The sequence below is a fragment of the Pristiophorus japonicus genome, chromosome 1 (assembly GCF_044704955.1).
Source record: "Pristiophorus japonicus isolate sPriJap1 chromosome 1, sPriJap1.hap1, whole genome shotgun sequence".
Classification (NCBI taxonomy): Eukaryota; Metazoa; Chordata; class Chondrichthyes; family Pristiophoridae; genus Pristiophorus; species Pristiophorus japonicus.
Window position 1 is genome coordinate 361608520 of NC_091977.1, and position 23131 is coordinate 361631650.

General features: G+C 42.7%; 1 protein-coding gene across 1 annotated transcript in view; it reads left to right on the top strand.

Moving 5' to 3' along the window:
* csmd3b (CUB and Sushi multiple domains 3b) overlaps nt 1-23131 on the top strand; it is a 3002015-nt gene that overhangs the window by 1793402 nt on the left and 1185482 nt on the right. The window contains exon 7 of the mRNA XM_070874966.1: nt 3608-3685. Coding sequence (XP_070731067.1) covers nt 3608-3685 — 78 coding nt within the window. The remainder of the gene's footprint in view (nt 1-3607; nt 3686-23131) is intronic.

The following is a 23131-nucleotide window of genomic DNA, read 5'->3' on the forward strand; positions in this document are numbered from 1 at the left end:
TCCAGTTGAGTACTCCATTTTACTATTTGGAAGTTGCTGTGTAATGTAAGTTAATTGGACTTACCCCCAATAATTGGTTGAATTAGGGTTTTTTACATAGAATTTACAGACAGAAACAAGCCATTCGACCCAACAGGTCTATGCCAATATTTATGCACCACGTAAGTCTTCTCCTACCTTACTTCATCTCACCCCAACACCATATCCTTCTATTCTTTTCTTCCTCGTGCTTATCTAGCTTCTCTTTAAATACATCTATATTATTCACCTCAACCACCAATGAGTTCTACAATCTCACTATTCTCTGAGTAAAGGAATTTCTCCTGATTTCCTAATTGGATTTATTAGTGACTATCTTATATTTATGACCTCTAGTTTTGTACTCCCCACAAGCGGAAACATCTTCTATCGAAGCTCTTCATAATTTTATCGACCTCTATCGGGTCACCTCTTAGTCTTTTCTTTTCTAGAGAAAAGTGGCCCAGCCTGTTCATTCCTTCCTGATAGTTGTACCCTCTGAGTTCTGGTATCATCCTTGTAAATCTTTTTGGGAATTTCTCCAATGCTTATCTATCCTTTTTGTAGTATGGAGACCAGAACTTATCTGCACCACCAATTGAGTTTAATAGCCCTGCTATATCTATATCACAGTGTATACCAGTATAAATATCGCAAATTCTTGTGACAAATCAATTCTTCTGCCAGGAAGGGTGGTTGACTCCAGGAAACTGGACTCATTTAAGAAAGAGTGAGATATGTTGATTGAAAGACAGTAAAGTTAGTTTTCTAGAAGGGTTAGATCAAATGGGTTTCATCATCCAAATCTATCTTACTGTAAAACCACTCACACTGAGAAACAGTGCAGGATTCCTCGTTTATATTGAACAGTTTATAACCTGACAATAGCATTGAAATTGTTTTCGGATTGTATCTGTTGTGGATCTTACTACACTTGAGCAGGTTATAATGAAACTGAACTCCACTTGTGTCCAAAGTCTAACAGGTTGGAATAATTTCAACTCAGAAAGCTCCGGCTTGGTTAAGTTGAATATTTTGCTACTATTATAGAGCTTCAGAAGTACCTGCTTATTTGGGAGAGTATAAGAAATTCAAATAGTCCTCTGAGGAAACTTGATATTATGGGGGTCTTGACTGGTAGCCGCAAATGGGCGACAGCGAATGGGCAACCTGTTTTACAACCCATCCAATTTTCTTTACTATTGAATTAAATAGTGTAAAATAGGCTGTCAATTCACCATAAGCCCATTTGGCTTGACTTGCAAAGACCAGTTTCAGCTCCAAATAACTTTCTTTATCCAGTATTAAACGTTCTATAGACAATGTCCAAGTCAAATAAAATCCTTGGTTGATGTAAGGTGGAACATTATATAATTTACCTAATGAAAACCTTTTCTGATTGACTCTTCTAAAGTTTAGACTTTTATATTCTTTTTAGCTGAGTATCATTCAATAGTTCTAATAGATTTATTTGTGTTTTATTTACTCCTATTAATTAACTTCCCTTCATGTGCCCTTTTAATCTTGGAGGATTGTGACTGAAAAATGAACTCTACAAAGCTCCACCCCAGTACTAGTGTTCCCAGACACCTGTTGTTGGATGATATGGTTTTAGTCGGTTCTCCTCTCTCCTTCAGGACAAAAAAGGTTCTTTGAGAGTCATCTGACTGAGCAATCTAATCTAACCAGTGACTCTTCCAAGTGTGAACAAAAAGTAAAACATTGCAGATGCTGGAAATCTGAATGAAAAACAATAAATGCTGGATACACGGAGCACATCAGGCAGCATCTGTGGAAAGAGATGACAAGTCATTTAGATGTGCACCCTTCACTCTTGCAAGCACGACTGGTTAATTTGATTGTTCGACCATTACACTACTTCAAACCACAAGCCTTGTAAATTAAGAATCTTATCCAATTTGGTATTGATCCTGCTTTCACATTCACTTCGATATGCTTTAATGTGATATATCATCACTTGAAAATTATTTGCAGTTTTAAGCTTAAATCGTTTTCATATAAAATATACAGTTCTTTTATTAAGCAATCAAATAATTAACATACATATTCTGCTTTTTCCCCACGGTTTTAGTTTTAAGTATGTTAATATGACTTTTGAACAGTTAATCTCTGAATACTATTAGTATGAAAAACAAAATTATGGTTAAGATCACAGTAAAATGTGTGTTATCTTTTTATAACTACCGGTGTAATAATTCACTGTTCAGGCATTAAGAATATTTTCTTTTGCTCCAAACTTTTTGAGAAGTGCACTTGTTTCACAATGATTTTTTAAAATATAATTGAGCAAAATATAAATCTTCAGCATTGTAAGTGATTTCATAAAGGAACATTTAAATAAATCCTGTATATATACACCATAAGAACATAGGAAATGGGATGAAACTGACTTGTTAATTGCAATGGTTTCTCACAAAATGCTTCTTTTTCTTACCAAGCAAACAGGTAAATGATGTGATCTGAAGTCTTTGTGCAATTTTTGCAGTTGACCTTCAGGAGACTCATGGGAATAATTCAGGATAATTCACCCATCAGTTTCTTCTCCTTCCCTGCAGGGAATGGCTGACTCTCACATGGTGCTTCTCCTCAACAGGATAGGCAACGTCAGGAGCGCACCATGTAGGGAACTGTGATTGTAAAACCATCTCTACTGCTCCAAGTCACAGCACATTACTCTATCAACATGATGCGCCACCAGACTTCTAAAGCTGGCTTCTTTACACAACCGATATAAATAATGTATGGTCCGAAGTAAATGGTGCAATTTATCTGAAACATAAAGCAATTGCAAGAAAAAACTCTGAAATGTTATCAAGGAATGAATCATTGTGCTCATGACGATCAAGCACAGCAATAATGCTGAATATAATATTTTTGCAAATACAAACTAGTAGAATAATTTTCTTGGATATTGCCACCTTGTATACTTTTTAAATCTCATTGTGTTGATTATTGATATAGCAATCCAAACATCCCTCTAGGATTAGATATTTTCTTTAATACTGTGAAATGAGCCTTTAGACTACTGAGTATATTTGGTAGTTTTCAAAATACGCATTTTCTGTTGGAGAATGTACTTGTGTAATTTGTGTGCAATAGGCTAATGAAGCTGAATAAAACATGCCCAGAACACTTCTTGCTTCACATAAAAATGAACCGGACAAATATACTTGTGTATCTGTTTTTATCTTTACATTTTTTAAATTTCCTGTTCTGTGCTAACTGGATAATCTCCTCTCAGGATTTATATTCACAAAGCGAGTACCACAAGATATATTTAAGATCAATTGAGGATCAAAATTGCTCCTTGAGTTCGTCATCTCACATGATAAAGAAACTGAAGAAAAACTGAGCAACTTTCCTTTCATTGAAGTTATTTTTATTTGGGGAGATTTTTTATTTAATAAGCATTATGCTAGTTGTGAATTACAGCAGATCTTTATTTCTTGCAATGAACTGCATCACATCAACACTGCGGCATATTAAATAATGACATTTTTTTAAAGGAAGATAGTTTTATTTTAAATTGTTTCTTCTGATGTGTATTTTTGTTTGTTTTTCTAAATAGTGAAAAAGTCCATAGATTTTAAATCTAGAGGAGTTAAATTGTTCCCAGGGAAAGACAACAGCAACAAGTTTTCTATCTGTGAGTCTACCTTTTTGTTATCTTTTCTAGAGGAATAGTGAAATGAGTCTGTGTCATTTGTGATGTGTTCTCTGTATGCGTTTTCTGTGCTTTATCCTTGTTTGATGTTTTGTTGCTAGTCATTGTGATAGATACAGCTTTGTGACAGCGTGCATGGGTATCCTTACTGTTCTTGTGGTCGGCACTGAAAGTGACTTAATTTTTATGGAGCCAGAATTGGGACAGCTGCTATTAAAAAGGTGCACAACAAAACCTATGAGAAATCAGGTCTGACTTTTTAAACCATTCATGCATGTTTATTTTGCATGAGGCTCAGGGAGCAATGTGTTTGCACTGATGATCACTACATGTGCATGAATACCCACTTCAGAAGCCAGGGTACAGGAGACAGCATGGAACTGTAATTAATGTTTATTTTTAATGGAAAACTGTTTTGCTTGAAATACATTGACAGAACTAAACTTGTCAATTAAATTGTCAATATGCTTCCAGACTAAAGTGACCTGAAATCAAGCACTTCACATTGCACCAATACAGTATGAATATAAAAGGTCTAAATATTTGCAGTAATACTTGGGTTGACTCCATCCCTCTCCCTGGCAACTATCTGAGACTGAATGAGACTGTTCGTAACCTTGGTGTCGTATTTCACCCAGAGATGAGTTTCCGATCACATATCTGTGCCATATCTAAGACAGCCTCTTTCCACCTCTGTAACATCGCCGGACTCTACCCCTGCCTCAGCTCATCTGCTGCTGAAACCCTCATACATGCCTTTGTTAATTCAATACTTGACTGTTCCAAGGCACTTCTGGCTGGTCCCCCATTTTCTACCCTCCATAATCTTGAGCTCATCCAAAGCACTGCTGTCTGTGACCTAATTCACACCAGGTCCCGTTCACCTAACACCCTTGTGATTGCTGACCTACATTGTCATCCGATCCGACGATGCCTCAGTTTTAAAATTCTCATCCTTGTGTTCAAATCCCTTCATGACCTCGCCCCTCACTATCTCTGTAACATCCTCCAGTCCTACAAATCTCTGAGGTATCTGAGCTCCTCCAGGACTGGCCTCTTGCTCATCCCCAATTTTAATTGCTCCACCATTGGTGGCCGTACTTTCAGCTGCCAAGGCCCTAAGCTCTCTCATTTCCTATTTAAACCTCTCCACCTCTCTACCTCTCTTTCCTGCTTTAAGATACTCCTTAAAACTTACCTCTTTGACCAAGCTTTCAGTTCTGCCCTAATATCACCTTATGTGGCTTGGTGTCAAATGTTGTTTAATAATGCTCCTGTGAAGCGCCCTGGAATGTTTTTCTATGTTAAAGGCGCTAAATAAATACGAGTTGTTGTTAAGGTGCATTTCTTTTGTCACTGCAGTGTAATTAAAAACTGTAGTGCAGGTTGCCCAATGGCTCAGTAAGTTTGTCCAGTCAATAAATGAAACATGCAAGCAAGGTCACAGGTTCAAACCCTGGTCTGTGCAGAGTTAGTTGATCTCAGCCAGGATGGTGATAGGGGCACTACAATTATCTTTGGTGTCCCTGGAAAAAGGAGAAACAAAGTCATTCAGACTTCCCATGTGAGTGCTTTCTCGTGAGCTGTGTGCTGTGAGGTGAGAACAGGACTGAGCTTGACAGTTGAACAGCTGTCAACATTCTGGGGGAGAATTTCTGTACAGCTTCACCCAATTCGTCAGCTGTGACTTCAGGCACTTGCACTGTGAATCAGCCTGAGACGATCCAGAGCACTCACAGTGGAAATTCCAGGTGTCAATGCCTAAGCCCCTTGGGCCAGTGCCCATGGAACCACACTCCAGCAAGGAGTCAATGCCTTTAGGAAAGGAGGATGTTAGAGAAAACCGGCAAGAGAAATAAAGTGTAATGCAGCACTCAGTTACTTGAAATTTTTTCGGTTTATATCAAATTATGTGTTAATTGATTTAACTTTCTCAGCTCTCATTGCAAAGGGTAAAAACAGTCCAGAATAAAAAAAACAGAGGTATTTTCTAAAGTTTCTCCTTCAGTGAAGGAAGCACAAACTGTATATATGTTCCCCAGGGATCGGTATTAGGTCCACTGCTCTTTTTGATATATATTCATGACCTGGACTTGGGTATAGGGGTCAATTCCAAAGATCTGCACATTACACAAAGCGTGGAAACATAGTAAACAGTGAGGAGGACAGAACATAACATAAGAACCAAAGAAATAGGCTATTTGGCCCCTCGAGCCTGCTCCACCATCCAATAAGATCATGGCTGATCTGATCCTGGCCTCAACTTCATTTCCCTGCCCACTCCCCATAACCCTTGACTCATCATTCAAAAATCTGTCTATCTCCACCTTAAATATATTCAATGATCCAGCCTCCACAGCTGTCAGAGGTAGAGAATTCCAAAGATTCACGACTCTCTGAGAGAAGAATTTCCTCCTCATTTCTGTTTTAAATGAGTGACCCCTTATTCTATGTTCCCAGTTCTAGATTTCCCCATGAGGGGAAACATCCTCTCTGCATCTAGTCAAGCCCCCTCAAAATCTTTTAAGTTTCAATAAGATCACCTCTCATTCTTTTAAACTCCAATGAATATAGGCCCAACCTGCTCAACCTTTCTTCATATGACAACCCCTTCATCTCTAGAATCAACCTTGTGAACCTTCTCTGAACTGCCTCCAATGCAAGTATATCCTTCCTTAAATAAGGAGACCAAAACTGTACACAGTACTCTAGGTGTGGTCTCACCAATATCCTATAGAGTTGTAGCAGGACTTCACTGCTTTTATACTCCATTCCCCTTGCAATAAAGGCCAACATTTCATTTGCCTTCCTGATTACTTGCTGTACCTGCATGCTAACTTTTTGCGTTTTATGTACAAGAACCCCCAGGTCCCTCTGTACTGCAACATTTTGTAATCGCTCCACATTTAAATAATAATTTGCTTTTTTATTTTTCCTACCAAAGTGGATATACTTACATTTTCCCACATTATAGTCCATCTGCCAAATGTTTGCCCATTCACTGAGCCTATCTATGGGCCCAAATTTGCCCTGGAGTTGCTCCATTTTTTTTGAGCAACTTGATTTTTCTGGAGTATCTTAAAAATCCCCATTCTGCACATTTAATTTTTGGCAGTGTAAGTGAGTTAGTTAGGATTTTTTAAATTTAATTTTTTTTTCAAAAGGGGGCGTTACCAGCCACCTACGCCTGTTTTGGCCATTTAAGCCAGTTTGGACAGCTAATAGTTGCTCCAAACTAACTTAGGCCAGCGTATGTGGCCACTTGTGGCCGCACAGAAAACCCTTGCAGAGAGTTAAGAAATCAGCGCAGGTAGCCAGAGATAGGGGGTGTGAAGGGAAGCGGAGAAGACCTTGCAAAGCACTAAACACATTCTCTCGAGCGGGTGTGTCGAGGAGGTGGCCTATAAAAGTCCGGGGAGTTGGAGACAGCGGGACTTCGAGCGGGTGCGTCGAGGAGGCGGCCTATAAAAGTCCAGGGAGTCGGAGACAGCGGGACTTCGAGCGGGTGCATCAAGGAGGCGGCTTATAAAAGACCGGGGAGTCAGAGACAGTGGGGCTGTGAGCGGGTGTGTCGAGGAGGCAGCCTATAAAAGTCCGGGGAGTTGGAGAACTACCGGTGCATCTGCAGCAGGAAGGCCAAAAAGAAATCGAAAGTTGGCGTCACAGCCAAGCGGGTAAGTGATTGGCTGGTGATTGGTGAGTATTTTTCTTTTCTATATCAGTAAGTAACCTTTAGCATTGTTGTTGCCAATTTAAGTTTCTCTAAGCGTTAAGTCATGGCAGGACAGCTCGGATACATGTTATGCTCCTCCTGTACTAATTGGGAAGTCAGGAATGCTTCCGGGGTCCCTGACAACTACGTGTGCGGGAAGTGTATCCGCCTCCAGCTCCTGACTGACTGCATGCTGAGAATGACGTGAATAGCACCTTTAGTGAGTTGGTCTTACTGCAGGTAAAGGGTACACAGCCAGATAGGGGATGGGTGACCAACAGGAAGAGCAGTGGAAGGAAGGTAGTGCAGGGGTCCCCTGTGGTCATTCCCCTGCAAAACAGATACACCGCTTTGGGTACTGTTGAGGGGGATGACTCATCAGGGGAGGGCAGCAGCAGCCAAGTTCATGGCACCATGGGTGGCTCTGTTACACAGGAGGGCAGAAAAAAGAGTGGGAGAGCTATAAGGGGAATAGATAGGTGTTTCTGCGGCCACAACTGGGACTCCAGGATGGTATGTTGCCTCCCTGGTGCAAGTGTCAAGGATGTCTCGGAGCGGGTGCAGGACATTCTGAAAAGGAAGAGTAAACACCCAGTTGTCGTAGTGCATACAGGTACCAATGACATAGGTAAAAAACAGGATGAAGTCCGACGAGACGAATTTAGGGAGCATTTGGAATAAGGTGGACGAATTAACAGCGCAGATAGCAGTTAACGGATATGATGTAATTGGCATCACGGAGACATGGCTCCAGGGTGACCAAGGCTGGGAACTCACCATCCAGGGGTATTCAACATTTAGGAAGGATAGTCAGAGAGAAAAAGGAGGCGGGGTGGCACTGCTGGTTAAAGAGGAAATTAATGCAATAGTATGGAGGGACATTAGTCTGGATGATGTGGAATCGGTATGGGTGGAGCTGCGGAATACCAAAGGGCAGAAAACGCTAGGGGGAGTTGTGTACAGACCACCAAACAGTAGTAGTGAGGTTGGGGACAGCATCAAACAAGAAATAAGGGATGTGTGCAATAAAGGTACAGCAGTTATCATGGGCGACTTTAATCTACATATTGATTGGGCTAACCTAACTGGCAGCAATGCAGTGGAGGAGGATTTCCTGGAGTGTATTAGGGATGGTTTTCGAGACCAATATGTCGAGGAACCAACTAGGGAGCTGGCCATCCTAGACGGGGTGATGTGTAATGAGAAGGGAATAATTAGCAATCTTGTTGCGCGAGGCGCCTTGGGGAAGAGTGATCATAATGTGGTAGAATTCTTTATTAAGATGGAGAATGACACAGTTAACTTGGAAACTAGGGTCCTGAACTTAAGGATGGTATGAGGCGTGAATTGGCTAGAATAGACTGGCAAAGGATACTTAACGGGTTGACAGTGGATAAGCAATGGCAACTATTTAAAGATCACATGTATGAACTTCAGCAATTGTACATCCCTGTCTGGAGTAAAATAAAACAGGGAAGGTGGTTCAACCGTGGCTAACAAGGGAAATAAAGGATAGTGTTAAAACCAAAGAAGAGGCATAGAAATTGGCTAGAAAAAGCAACAAACCTGAGGACTGGGAGAAATTTAGAATTCAACAGAGGAGGACTAAGGGTTTAATTAAGAGGGGTAAAATAGAGTACAAGAGGAAGCTTGCAAGGAACATAAAAACTGACTGCAAAAGCTTCCATAAATATGTGAAGAGAAAAAGATTAGTGAAGACAAACATAGGTCCCTTGCAGTTGGATTCAGGTGAATTTATAATGGGGAACAAAGAAATGGCAGACCAATTGAACAAATACTTTGGTTCTGTCTTCACAAAGGAAGACACAAATAACCTTCCGAATGTACTAGGAGACAGCGGGTCTAGTGAGAAGGAGGAACTGAAGGATAGCCTTATAAAGTGGGAAATTGTGTTAGGGAAATTGATGGGATTGAAGGCCCATAAATCCCCGGGGCCTGATAGCCTGTATCCCTGAGTACTTAAGGAAGTGGCCCTAGAAATAGTGGATGCATTAGTGATCATTTTCCAATAGTCTATCGATTCTGGATCAATTCCTATGGACTAGAGGGTAGCTAATGTAACACCACATTTTAAAAAAGGAGGGAGAGAGAAAATGGGTAATTATAGTCTGGTTAGCCTGACATCAGTACTGGGGAAAATGTTGGAATCAATCATTAAGGATGAAATAGCAGCGCATTTGGAAAGCAGTGACAGGATCGGTCCAAGTCAGCATGGATTTATGAAAGGGAAATCATGCTTGACGAATCTTCTGGAATTTTTTAAGGATGTAACTAGCAGAGTGGACAAGGGAGAACCAGTGCATATGGTGTATTTGGACTTTCAAAAGGCTTTTGACAAGGTCCCGCACAAGAGATTGGTGTGCAAAATCAATGCACATGGTATTCGGGATAATGTACTGACGTGGATAGAGAACTGGGTGGCAGGCAGGAAGCAGAGAGTCGGGATAAACGGATCCTTTTCAGAATGGCAGGCAGTGACTTGTGGAGTGCTGCAGGGCTCAGTGCTGGGACCCCAGCTATTTACCATATACATTAGCGATTTAGATGAAGGAATTGAGTGTAATATCTCCAAGTTTGCAGATGACACTAAACTGGGTGGCGGTGTGAGTTGTGAGGCAGACGCTAAGAGGCTGCAGGGTGACTTGGACAGGTTAGGTGAGTTGGCAAATGCATGGCAGATGCAGTATAATGTGGATAAATGTGAGGTTATCCATTTTGGGGGCAAAAACACAAAGGCAGAATATTATCTGAATGGCGGCAGATTAGGAAAAGGGGAAGTGCAACGAGACCTAGGTGCCATGGTACATCAGTCATTGAAAGTTGGCATGCAAGAACAGCAGGCGGTGAAGAAGGCAAATAGTATGTTGGCCTTCATAGCTGGGGGATTTGAGTACAGGAACAGGGAGGCTTACTGTTGTACAGGGCCTTGGTGAGGTCTCACCTGGAACATTGTGTTCAGCTTTGGTCTCCTAATCTGAGGAAGGACATTCTTGCTATTCAGGGAGTGCAGCGAAGGTTCACCAGACTGATTCCAGGGATGGCTGGACTGGCATATGAGGAGAAACTGGATCAACTGGGCCTTTATTCACTGGAGTTTAGAAGAATGAGAGGGTATCTCATAAAAACGTATAAGATTCTGACGGGACTGGACAGGTTAGATGCGGGAAGAATGTTCCCGATGTTGGGGAAGTCCAGAACCAGGGGACATATTCTTAGGATAAGGGGTAGGCCATTTAGGACTGAGATGAGGAGAAACTTCTTCACTCAAAAGTTGTTAACCTGTGGAATTCCCTGCTGCAGAGAGTCGTTGATGCCAGTTCATTGGATATATTCAAGAAGGATTTAGATATGGCCCTTACGGCTAAAGAGATCAAGGAGTATGGAGAGAAAGCTGAAAAGGGGTACTGAGGGAATGCTCAGCCATGATCTTATTGAATGGCGGTGCAGGCTCGAAGGGCCGAATGGCCTACTCCTGCACCTATTTTCTATGATTCTACATTTCTATGTTTCAACAACATTCATGAAGCATAAAGACCATCAATAATAAATTTTTAAAAAATCAATAAAAAATAAAAAATTAAACTTAAGTCCTACCTTCATACACGGCCCGGGAAATGAGTGGGCCTGCCGGTGCGAGAGGCCACTCGGCCGGGGATAGGGAAGCTGGTGGGTGGGAAGCCAGGGTGGGAGAGCAGTGAATGGGCCACACATGAGACGCAGCAGGTTGGGCTCGCCGAAGGAGGCTGCAGGAGGGAACTTAAAGGGGGGCTGGAAGGAGGGTGGGGGGCTGGGAATACACAGGCTGCAGGAGCCTTAATGTGTTAAGTGTAAAAGTCTATTACGTACTTATTGTAAGTTTTGATAGTTGCCATGACACCTCAAAATAAATCATAAATAATGCTGACAAAAAGGCCATGAAACAATCGAAAACATCCGTGCTCGACTAAAAAAGTACATTTTAAAAATGAAAGCTCATCTGAGACAACTAAATATACTCCCAACAGCATGTACCATTTGTATGGACTTCAGAAATGATTATAAATTTGAATGGTAGTGTCGTAATTCATAGAATTAAAATCAGGTTGCATGAGATTTGCTTGAATTGAATCTAGTAATTAAGATTGAAGGAGTTTGATTGAATCTTTACATCTATTTGCATACTTCTCAGGGCTGCAGCCATTCTGTGGTCAGATGTTCAAGGTGCCCTCATACACAACAATTGCAGAGTTATTTCTCTGAGCAATAGGTCTGATGCTAAAGCAATGCCAGTTCGAAAGGCCACTCGACCGGGGATAGGTGGGACGCCCGGGCGCATGCGCGAACGCTCCAATGCGCATGCGCAACGCTGCTGGCACTGTTACAGACGCTGGGCCCTAGCCCCGCCCCTCCTGCCAGCAGTCTTTCAGCCGCACATCCCTAGCTCCGCCCCCCACTGTGATTGCCACACCACGCCAAGCACAAGGACGGTCCACAGAGCGGGGAGAATATGCCGATATATTTTCGACACCTTTATCAGAGCAGAAAGTCGGCGCACCTCACGGAAGTGCACCGAAAAAACCAGAAGGCCAAATTTGGGCCCTATATCCCTTTGCAGATTTTTTGTGTCCTCCTCGCAACTTGCTTTCCCACCTTAGTAGCAGATACTTGAGGACATAGACTGACTGGTGAAATGGGCAGACATGTGGCAGATCAAATTTTATGCAAAGATACGTGAAATGATTCATTTTGATAGGAAGAATGAGGAGAGGCAAGATAAAGTGGTACAATTTTAAAGAGGGTCCAGGAGCAGAGAGACTTGGTGGTGTACTTAACAAATCTTTGAAGGTGGCAGGACAAGTCGATAAAGCTGTTAGAAAAGCTTTAGGATGGGGCTAGAAATTCAGTGCTTTTGCGTTTCCCGTTAGCGCCCCCGGACACGACGTTAGCAATGACTCCCGCCATATTGGGCGGGAGTTTTGTACCGATGCAATGGCTTTGCGCCCTGATCTACTCTGCCTGGAGATCGTGTCGTCATCGCCATGCGCATTGCCACGCTAGCACCCCGACCCCGAAATTCACTTCCACCCCCGGCAGCAGCGCCGAGCGAAAGCACCGATAGCTGCAGGATGCGTGAATCTTGCGGCCGGCTGCTACCGGGGTGAAAATTAAAGACAAGGTGACCGATGGAAATTAGAAAAAAAAATTACCTTGGTTTTCCCGATGCTGATCTGTTTTTCTTTACGGCGTACTGGCCGTGATCACTCTGCCCAGCACTTTGCTTGATTGCCGGGCTGATCGGGCGACATCCCCGCTCCATGGTGGTCCAGATTCATATGAAGAGTCGGCCACGTGAGCCTTTCCCTTTAAGTGAGCGAAGGGCCCCTCGGCTGCAGCAGCACCACACAGTCCTGTGTGCAGTTTTGGTCTCCTTACCGAATTTTTGGAGAGGGGCGAGACTTCAGCCTGCCGCTAAGTCTTGCACCTCACAACTATTACCACCCTAAATGAGGTTATACTGAATTTTAGCCCCCTTCACTTTATAAATAGTGGCATAGATTATAAAAGCAAGAAAGTTAAGTTAAAACTTCATAAATCACTGGTTAGGCCTCATCTGGAGTATCTGTCCAATTCTGGACACCAAAGTTAGAAAGTGTGTCAAAGCTTTAGCGAGACTGCAGAGGGAATTTACTAGAGTGGTAGTAGTGTTGTGGGACTTCAATAACATGAAGAGATTAGAGAAGCAGACGTTGTGCTCCTGAGAACAAAGAAGGTTAAGGGGAGATTTAATAGAGGTGTTCAAATTTATGAGGTGTTATGATAGAGTAAATAAGGTACATAAGCACATAAGAATTAGGAGCAGGATAGGCCATTCTGTCCCTCGAGCCTGCTCCGCCATTCAATAAGATCATGGCTGATCTTCTACCTCAACTCCACTTTCTTGCACAGTCTCCATATCACTTGATTCCCTTAATCTCCAAAAATGTATCGATCTATGTCTTGAATATACTCAAAGACTGAGCCTTCACCACCCTCTGAGTGAAGAGGTTTCTCTTCATCTCAGTCCTAAATGCCCGACCCCTTATTCTGAGACTGTGACCCCTGGTTCTCGACTCACCAGCCAGAGGAAATATCCTCCTGGCATCTACCCTGTCAAGCCCTGAAATAATTTTGTATGTTTCAATGAGATCACTTCTCATTGAAACTCTAGAAAATATAGGCCTAGTCTACTCAATCTCTCCTCATAGGACAATCCCCCCATCCCAGAAATCAGTCTGGTGAATCTTCGTTGCACTCCCTCTATGGCAAGTATATCCTTCCTTATGTAAGGAGACCAAAATTGTACATAATACTTCAGGTGAGGTCTCACCAGTGTCTATATAATTGCAGCAAGACGTCTTTATTCTTATACACAAATCCTCTTGTAATAAAGGCCAACATACCATTTGCTTTCTTAATTGCTTGCTGTACCTGGATGTTAACTTTCACTGATTTGTGTACAAGGACACACAGGTCCCTCTGAACATCAACATTTCCCGATCTCTCACCATATAAAATTACTCTGCTTTTCTATTTTTCCGACCAAAGTGGATAACTTCCCATTTCTCCACATTATATTCCATTTGGCATGTTCTTTCCAACTCACTTAACCTGTCTATATCCCCTTCAAGCCTCTTTGCATCCTCCTCACAACTTACATTCCCACCGAGCTTTGTATCATCAGCAAACTTGGATTTATTACATTTGGTCCCCTCATCCAAATCATTGATATAGATTGTGAATAGCTTTAGCCCAAGCACCAATCCTTGCAGTATCCCACTAGTTACAGCCTGCCAACCCGAAAATTATTCCTATCCATTTTCTATCCATTAACCAATCCTCAATCCATGCAAGTATATTACCCCCAATCCGATGAGCCTTAATTATGTTTAATGACCTTTTGTGTGGCACTTTATCGAATGCTTTCTGAAAATCCAAATACACCACATCCACTGGTTCCCCCTTAACTATTCTACTAGTTACAACTTCAAAAAACTCAAACAGATTTTTCAAACATGATTTCCCTTTCAAAAATTCGTGTTGACTCTGCCCAATCCTCTTATTATTTTCCAAGTTCCCTGTTACCACGTCCTTAAAAGTAGATTGCAGCATTTTCCCTACTGATGTCAGGCTAACTGGTCTGTAGTTCGCCATTTTCTCTCTCCCTCCTTTCGTAAATAGCAGGGTTACATTAGCTACATTTCAATCTGTGGGAACCGTTCTAGAATCTATGGAATTTTGGAAGATTACAATCAATGCATCCGCTATCTTGATAGCCACCTCTTTCAAAACCCTAATGTAGGCCATTAGGTCCAGGGGATTCATTAATTTCAGTCCCATTAATTTCTCCAGTACTATTTTTTTACCAATACTAATTTCTTTCAGTTCCTCATTCTTACTAGAAATTTGGTTCTCCACTATTTCCAGGAAGTTTTTGTTTCCCGTGAAAACAGACACAAAGTATTTGCTTAATTTCTCTGCCATTTCCTTATTCCCCATTATAATTTTTCCTGTCTCAGCCTGCAGGAGACGCACATTTATTTTCACTAATCTTTTTGTTTTTACATACCTATAGAAGCTGTTGCAGCCTGTTTTTATGTCTCTCGCTAGTTTACTCTCATATTCTATTTTCCCCTTCTTTACCAATTTCTTGGTTCTCCTTTGCTGAATTCTAAAATCCTCCCAATCCTCAAGCTTACTGCTCTTTTTGTCAACATTATAAGCCTCTTCCTTTGATCTAATGCTATCTTTAACTTCTCTTGTTAGCTACAGTAGGATCGCTTTTCCTTTTGGGTTTTTGTGCCTTAAAGGAATGTTTATTTGTTGTAAATTATGTATTAATTCTTTAAATGCTAGTCATTGGTTGTCGACCATAATACCTTTTAATAGAAACATAGAAACATAGAAAATAGGTGCAGGAGTAGGCCATTCGGCCCTTCTAGCCTGCACCGCCATTCAATGAGTTCATGGCTGAACATGCAACTTCAGTACCCCATTCCTGCTTTCTCGCCATACCCCTTGATCCCCCGAGTAGTAAGGACTTCATCTAACTCCTTTTTGAATATATTTAGTGAATTGGCCTCAACAACTTTCTGTGGTACAGAATTCCACAGGTTCACCACTCTCTGGGTGAAGAAGTTTCTCCTCATCTCTGGCCTAAATGGCTTACCCATTATCCTTAGACTGTGACCCCTGGTTCTGGACTTCCCCAATATTGGTAACATTCTTCCTGCGTCTAACCTGTCTGAACCCATCAGAATTTTAAACGTTTCTATGAGGTCCCCTCTCATTCTTCTGAACTCCAGTGAATACAAGCCCAGTTGATCCGGTCTTCCTTGATAGGACAGTCCCGCCATCCTGGGAATCAGTCTGGTGAACCTTCGCTGCACTCCCTCAATAGCAAGAATGTCCTTCCTCAAGTTAGGAGACTAAAACTGTACACAATACTCCAGGTGTGGCCTCACCAAGGCCCTGTACAACTGTAGTAACACCTCCCTGCCCCTGTACTCAAATCCCCTCGCTATGAAGGCCAACATGCCATTTGCTTTCTTAACTGCCTGCTGTACCTGCATGCCAACCTTCAATTACTGATGCACCATGACACCCAGGTCTCTTTGCACCTCCCCTTTTCCTAATCTGTCACCATTCAGATAATAGTCTGTGTTTCTGTTTTTAACACCAAAGTGGATAACTTCACATTTATCCACATTATACTTCATCTGCCATGCATTTGCCCACTCACCTAACCTATCCAAGTCACTCTGCAGCCTCATAGCATCCTCCTCGCAGCTCACACTGCCACCCAACTTAGTGTCATCTGCAAATTTGGAGATACTACATTTAATCCCCTCATCTAAATCATTAATATACAGTGTAAACAGCTGGGGCCCCAGCACAGAACCTTGCGGTACCCCACTAGTCACTGCCTGCCATTCTGAAAAGTACCCATTTACTCCTACTCTTTGCTTCCTGTCTGACAACCAGTTCTCAATCCATGTCAGCACACTACCCCCAATCCCATGTGCTTTAACTTTGCACATTAATCTCTTGTGTGGGACCTTGTCTAAAGCCTTCTGAAAGTCCAAATATACCACATCCACTGGTTCTCCCTTGTCCACTCCACTGGAAACATCCTCAAAAAATTCCAGAAGATTTGTCAAGCATGATTTCCCTTTCACAAATCCATGCTGACTTGGACCTATCATGTCACCTCTTTCCAAATGCGTTGCTATGACATCCTTAATAATTGATTCCATCATTTTACCCACTACCGATGTCAGGCTGACCGGTCTATAATTACCCGTTTTCTCTCTCCTTTCTTTTTTTAAAAGTGGGATTACATTGGCTACCCTCCACTCCATAGGAACTGATCCAGAGTCAATGGAATGTTGGAAAATGACTGTCAATGCATCCGCTATTTTTAAGGCCACCTCCTTAAGTACTCTGGGATGCAGTCCATCAGGCCCTGGGGATTTATCGGCCTTCAATCCCATCAATTTCCCCAACACAATTTCCTGACTAATAAGGATTTCCCTCAGTTCCTCCTTCTTATTAGACCCTCTGACCCCTTTTGTATCCGGAAGATTGTTTGTGTCCTCCTTAGTGAATACCGAACCAAAGTACTTGTTCAATTGGTCTGCCATTTCTTTGTTCCCCGTTATGACTTTCCCTGATTCTGACTGCAGGGACCTACGTTTGTCTTTACTAACCTTTTTCTCTTTACATATCTATAGAAACTTTGGCAATCCGTCTTAATGTTCCCTGCAAGCTTCTTCTCGTACTCCATTTTCCCTGCCCTAATCAAACCCTTTGTCCTCCTCTGCTGAGTTCTAAATTTCTCCCAGTCCCCGGGTTCGCTGCTATTTCTGGCCAATTTGTATGCCACTTCTTTGGCTTTAATACTATCCCTGGTTCCCCTTGATAGCCACCTTCCCTTTTTTATTTTTACACCAGACAGGAATGTACAATTGTTGTAGTTCATCCATGCGGTCTCTAAATGTCTGCCATTGCCCATCCACAGTCAACCCCTTCAGTATCATTCACCAATCTATCCCAGCCAATTCATGCCTCATACCTTCAAAGTTACCCTTCTTTAAGTTCTGGACTATGGTCTCTGAATTAACTGTTTCATTCTCCATCCTAATGCAGAATTCCACCATATTATGGTCACTCTTCCCCAAGGGGCCTCACACAACGAGATTGCGAATTAATCCTCTCTCATTACACAACACCCAGTCTAAGATGGCCTCCCCCCTAGTTGGTTCCTCGACATATTGGTCTAGAAAACCATCCCTTATGCACGCCAGGAAATCCTCCTCCACCGTATTGCTTCCAGTTTGGTTAGCCCAATCTATGTGCATATTAAAGTCACCCATTATAACTGCTGCACCTTTATTGCATGCACCCCTAATTTCCTGTTTGATGCCCTCCCCAACATCACTACTACTGTTTGGAGGTCTGTACACAACTCCCACAAATGTTTTTTGCCCTTTGGTGTTCTGCAGCTCTACCCATATAGATTCCACATCACCCAAGCTAATGTCCTTCCTAACTGTTGCCTTAATCTACTTTAACCAGCAATGCAACCCGACCTCCTTTTCCTTTTATTCTATCCTTCCTGAATGTTGAATACCCCTGGATGTTGAGTTCCCAGCCCTGATCATCCTGGAGCCAAGTCTCTGTAATCCCAATCACATCATATTTGTTAACATCTATTTGCACAGTTAATTCATCCACCTTATTACGGATACTCCTTGCATTAAGACACAAAGCCTTCAGCCTTGCTTTTTTAACACCCTTTGTCCTTTTAGAATTTTGCTGTACAGTGGCCCTTTTTGTTTTTTGCCTTGGATTTCTCTGCCCTCCACCTTTCCTCATCTCCTTTCTGTCTTTTGCTTTTGTCTCCTTTTTGTTTCCCTCTGTCTCCCTGCATTGGTTCCCATCCCCCTGCCATATTAGTTTAACTCCTCCCCAACAGCACTAGCAAACACTCCCCCTAGGAGATTGGTTCCGGTCCTGCCCAGGTGCAGACCGTCTGGTTTGTACTGGTCTCACCTCCCCCAGAACCGGTTCTAATGCCCCAGGAATTTGAATCCCTCCCTGCTGCACCACTGTTCAAGCCACATATTAATTTGCGCTATCCTGCGATTCCTACTCTGACTAGCACGTGGCACTGGTAGCAATCCAGAGATTACTACTTTTGAGGTCCTACTTTTTAATTTAGCTCCTAGCTCCTTAAATTCATTTCGTAGGACTTCATCCCTTTTTTTACCTATGTCGTTGGTACCAATGTGCACCACGACAACTGGCTGTTCTCCCTCCCTTTTTAGAATGTCCTGCACTCGCTCCGAGACATCCTTGACCCTTGCACCAGGGAGGCAACATACCATCCTGGAGTCTCGGTTGCGGCCGCAGAAACGCCTATCTATTCCCGTTACAATTGAATCCCCTATCACTATCGCTCTCCCAGTCTACCTTAGCCAACCCTCCCCACATACTTAGCTAGTTTGCTTGAGCATCCCTGATTATAATTGCTCCGCCATTGATGGCCGTGCCTTCTGGTGCCTCGTGCCCTGAGCTTTGGAATTCCCTGCCGAAATCTCTCCGCCTTTCTAACCTCTCTTTCTTCCTTCAAGACACTCCTTAAAACCTACCTCTTTGACTAAGCGTTTGGTCACCTGCCCTAATTGCTCCTTATGTGGCTCGTTGTCAAATTTTTAGTCTCATTTTACTCCTGTGAAGCGCCTTGTGACATTTTACATAGAAACATAGAAATATAGTAAATAGGTGCAGGAATAGGCCATTCGGCTCTTCGAGCCAACACCACCATTCAATATGATCATGGTTGATCATGCAACTTCAATACCCCGTTCCTGCTTTCTCTCCATACCCCTTGATCCCTTTAGCCATAAGGGCCATATATAACTCCCTATTGAATATAATCTAACGAACTGGCCTCAACAAATTTCTGTGGTAGGGAATTCCACAGGTTCACAATTCTCTGAGTGAAGAAGTTCTCCTCATCTCGGTCCTAAATGTCTTACCCCTTATCCTTAGACTGTGACTCCTGGTTCTGGACTTCTTCAACATCGGGAACATTCTTCCTGCAACTAACCTGTCCAATCCCGTCAGAATTTTATATGTTTCAATGAGATCCCCTCTCATTCTTCTAAATTCTAGTGAATATAAGCCTAGTCGATCCACTCCTTCTTCATATGTCAGTCCTGCCATCCCGGGAATCAGTCTGGTGAACCTTCGCTGCACTCCCTCAACAGCAAGAATATCCTTCCTCAGATTATGAGACCAAAACTGAACACAATATTCAAGGTGTGGCCTCACCATGGCCCTGTACAACTGCAGTAAGACCTCCCTGCTCCTTTTCTCAAATCCTCTCGCTATGAAGGCCAACATGCCATTTGCCTTCTTCACCACCTGCTATACCTGCATGCCAACTTTCAATGACTAATGTACCATGACACCCAGGTCTCGTTGCACCTTCCCTTTTCCTAATCTGTCACCATTCAGAAAATATTCTGCCTTTCTGTTTTTGCCACCAAAGTGAATAACCTCACATTTATCTGCATTATATTGCATTTACCATGCATTTGCCGACTCACCTAACCTGTCCAAGTCACCCTGCGGCCTCTTACCATCCTCCTCACAGCTCACACTGCCACCCAGCTTAGTGTCATCTGCAAACTTAGAGATATTACTTTCAATTCCTTTGTCTAAATCATTAATGTATATTGTAAATAGCTGGGATCCCAGCAATGAACCTTGCGGTACCCGACTAGTCACTGCCTGCCATTCTGAAAAGGACTCGTTTATTCCTGCTCTTTGCTTCCTGTCTGCCAATCAGTTCTCTATTCCTGTCAATACAGTAACCCCAATACCATGTGCTTTAATTTTGCACACTAATCTCTTGTGTGGGCCCTTGCCAAAAGTCTTTTGAAAGTCCAAATACACCACATCCACTGGTTCTCCCTTGTCCACTCTACTCGTTACATCCTTAAAAAATTTGAAGATTTGTCAAGCATGATTTCCCTTTCATAAATCAATGCTGACTTGGACCAATCCTGTCACTGCTTTCCAAATGCACTGCTATTACATCTTTCATAATTGATTCCGACATTTTCCCACCACCGATGTCAGGCTAACAAGTCAATAATTCCCTGTTTTCTCTCTCCTTGCTTTTTTAAAAAGTGGGGTTACATTTGCTACCCACCAATCCATAGGAACTGATCTAAGTCTATAGAATGTTGGAAAATGAACACCAATGCATCCACTATTTCTAGGGCCACTTCCTTAAGTACTCTGGTATGCAGACTATCAGGCCCCGGGGATTTATCGGCCTTCAATCCCATTAATTTTCCTAATACAATTTCCTGACGAATAAGGACTTAATTCAGTTCCTCCTTCTCGCAAGACCCTCGGTCCCCTAGTATTTCTGGAAGGTTTTTTGTGTCTTCCTTTGTGAAGACAGAACCGAAGTATTTGTTTAATTGGTCTGCCATTTCTTTGTTCCCCATTATAAATTCACCTGATTCTGAATGCAAGGGGCCTACATTTGTCTTCATTAATCTTTTTCTCTTCACATATCTACAGAAGCAGAAACTGCAGTCAGTTTTTATGTTCCCTGCAAGCTTACTCTCATGTTCGATTTTCCCCCTCCTTTGTCCTCCTCTGCTGACTTCTAAATTTCTCCCAGTCCTCAGGTTTGCTGCTTTTTCTGGCCAATTTATATGCCTCTTCCTTGGATTTAACACTATCCCTAATTTCCCTTGTACACCACGGTTGAGCCACCTTCCCTTTTTTATTTGTACGCCAGACAGGGATGTACAATTGTTGAAGTTCATCCATGTGATCTTTAAATGTCTGCCATTGCTTTTCCACCATTAACCCTTTAAGTATCATTTGCCAGTCTATCCTAGCCAATTCACGTCTCATACCATCGAAGTTACCTTTTTTTAAGTTCAGGACCCTAGTCTCTGAATTAACTGTGTCACTCTCCATCTAAATTAAGAATTCTACCATATTATGTTCACTCTTCCCCAAGGGGCCTCGCACAACAAGATTGCTAATTAATCCTCGCTCATTACACAATACCCAGTCTTGGATGGCCAGCTCTCTAGTTGGTTCCTCGACATATTGGTCTAGAAAACCATCCCTTATACACGCCATGAAATCCTCATCCACTGTATTGCTACCAGTTTGGTTAGCCCAATCTATATGTAGATTAAAGTCATCCATGATAACAGCTGTACCCTTATTGCATGCATCCCTAATTTCCTGTTTGATGCCATCCCCAACCTCCCTATTACTGTTTGGTGGTTTTCTGCCCTTTGGTGTTCCGCAACTCTACCCATACAGATTCCACATCATCCACGCTAATGTCCTTCCTTACGATTGCGTTAATCTCCTCTTTAACCAGAAATGCTACCCCACCTCCTTTTCCTTTCTGGCTATCCTTCCTGAATATTGAATACCACTGGATATTGAGTTCCCAGCCTTGGTCACCCTGGAGCCATGTGTCCGTAATCCCAATTACTTCATATCCGTTAACAGCTATCTGCACAGTTAATTCATCCATCTTATTACGAATGCTCCTCGCATTGAGGTACAGAGCCTTCAGGCTTGTTTTTTTGATACTCTTTGTCCTTTTAGAATTATGTTGTAATGTGGCCCTTTTTGATTTTTGCCTTTGATTTCTCTGCCCTCAACTTTTCCTTATCTCCTTTCTACCTTTAGCTTTTGCTCCAATTTTATTTCCCTCTCTCTCCTTGCATAGATTCCCATCCCCCTGCCATATCAGTTTAAACCCTCCCCAACAGCACGAGCAAACACTCCCCCTGAGACATTGGTTCCGGTCCTGCCCAGGTGCAGACCGTCCGGTTTGAACTGGTCCCACCTCCCCCAGAACCGGTTCCAATGTCCATGGAATTTGAATCCCTGTCTCTTGGACCATTCCTCAAGCCATCTTAACTGTCCTGCTATTTCTACTCTGACTCGCACGTGGCACTGGTAGCAATCCTGAGATTACTACATTTGAGGTCCTACTTTTTAATTTAACTCCTAGCTCCCCAAATTCAGCTTGTAGGACCTCATCCCGTTTTTTACCTATGTTGTTGGTACCTATATGCACCACGACAACTGGCTGTTCACCCTCCCCCTCCAGAATGCCCTGCAGCAGCTCCGAGACATCCTTAACCCTTGCACCAGGGAGGCAACATACCATCCTGGAGTCTCAATTGTGGCCGCAGAAATGCCTACCTATTCCCCTTGCAATAAAATCCCCTACAATTGTAGCTCTCCCATTCTTTTTCCTGCCCTCCTGTGCAGCAGAGCTACCCATGGTGCCATGAATTTGGCTGCTGCTGCCTTCCCCTGATATGCTATCTCCCCCAACAGTACCCAAAACGGTGTGTCTGTTTTGGAGGGAGATGACCACAGGGGACCCCTGCAATACCTTCCTACTCCTGCTCTGCCTGATGGTCACCCATTCCCTATCTTCCTTTGTAACCTTTACCTGCGGTGTGAGAAACTCACTCAGCTTGCTATTCATGACATCCACTACACCACGGATGCTCCAGGATGAATCCATGTGCAGCTCCAGTGTCGCAATGCGGTCTGTCAGGACCTGCAGCTGGATACACTTCCTGCACACATAGTATTCAGGGACA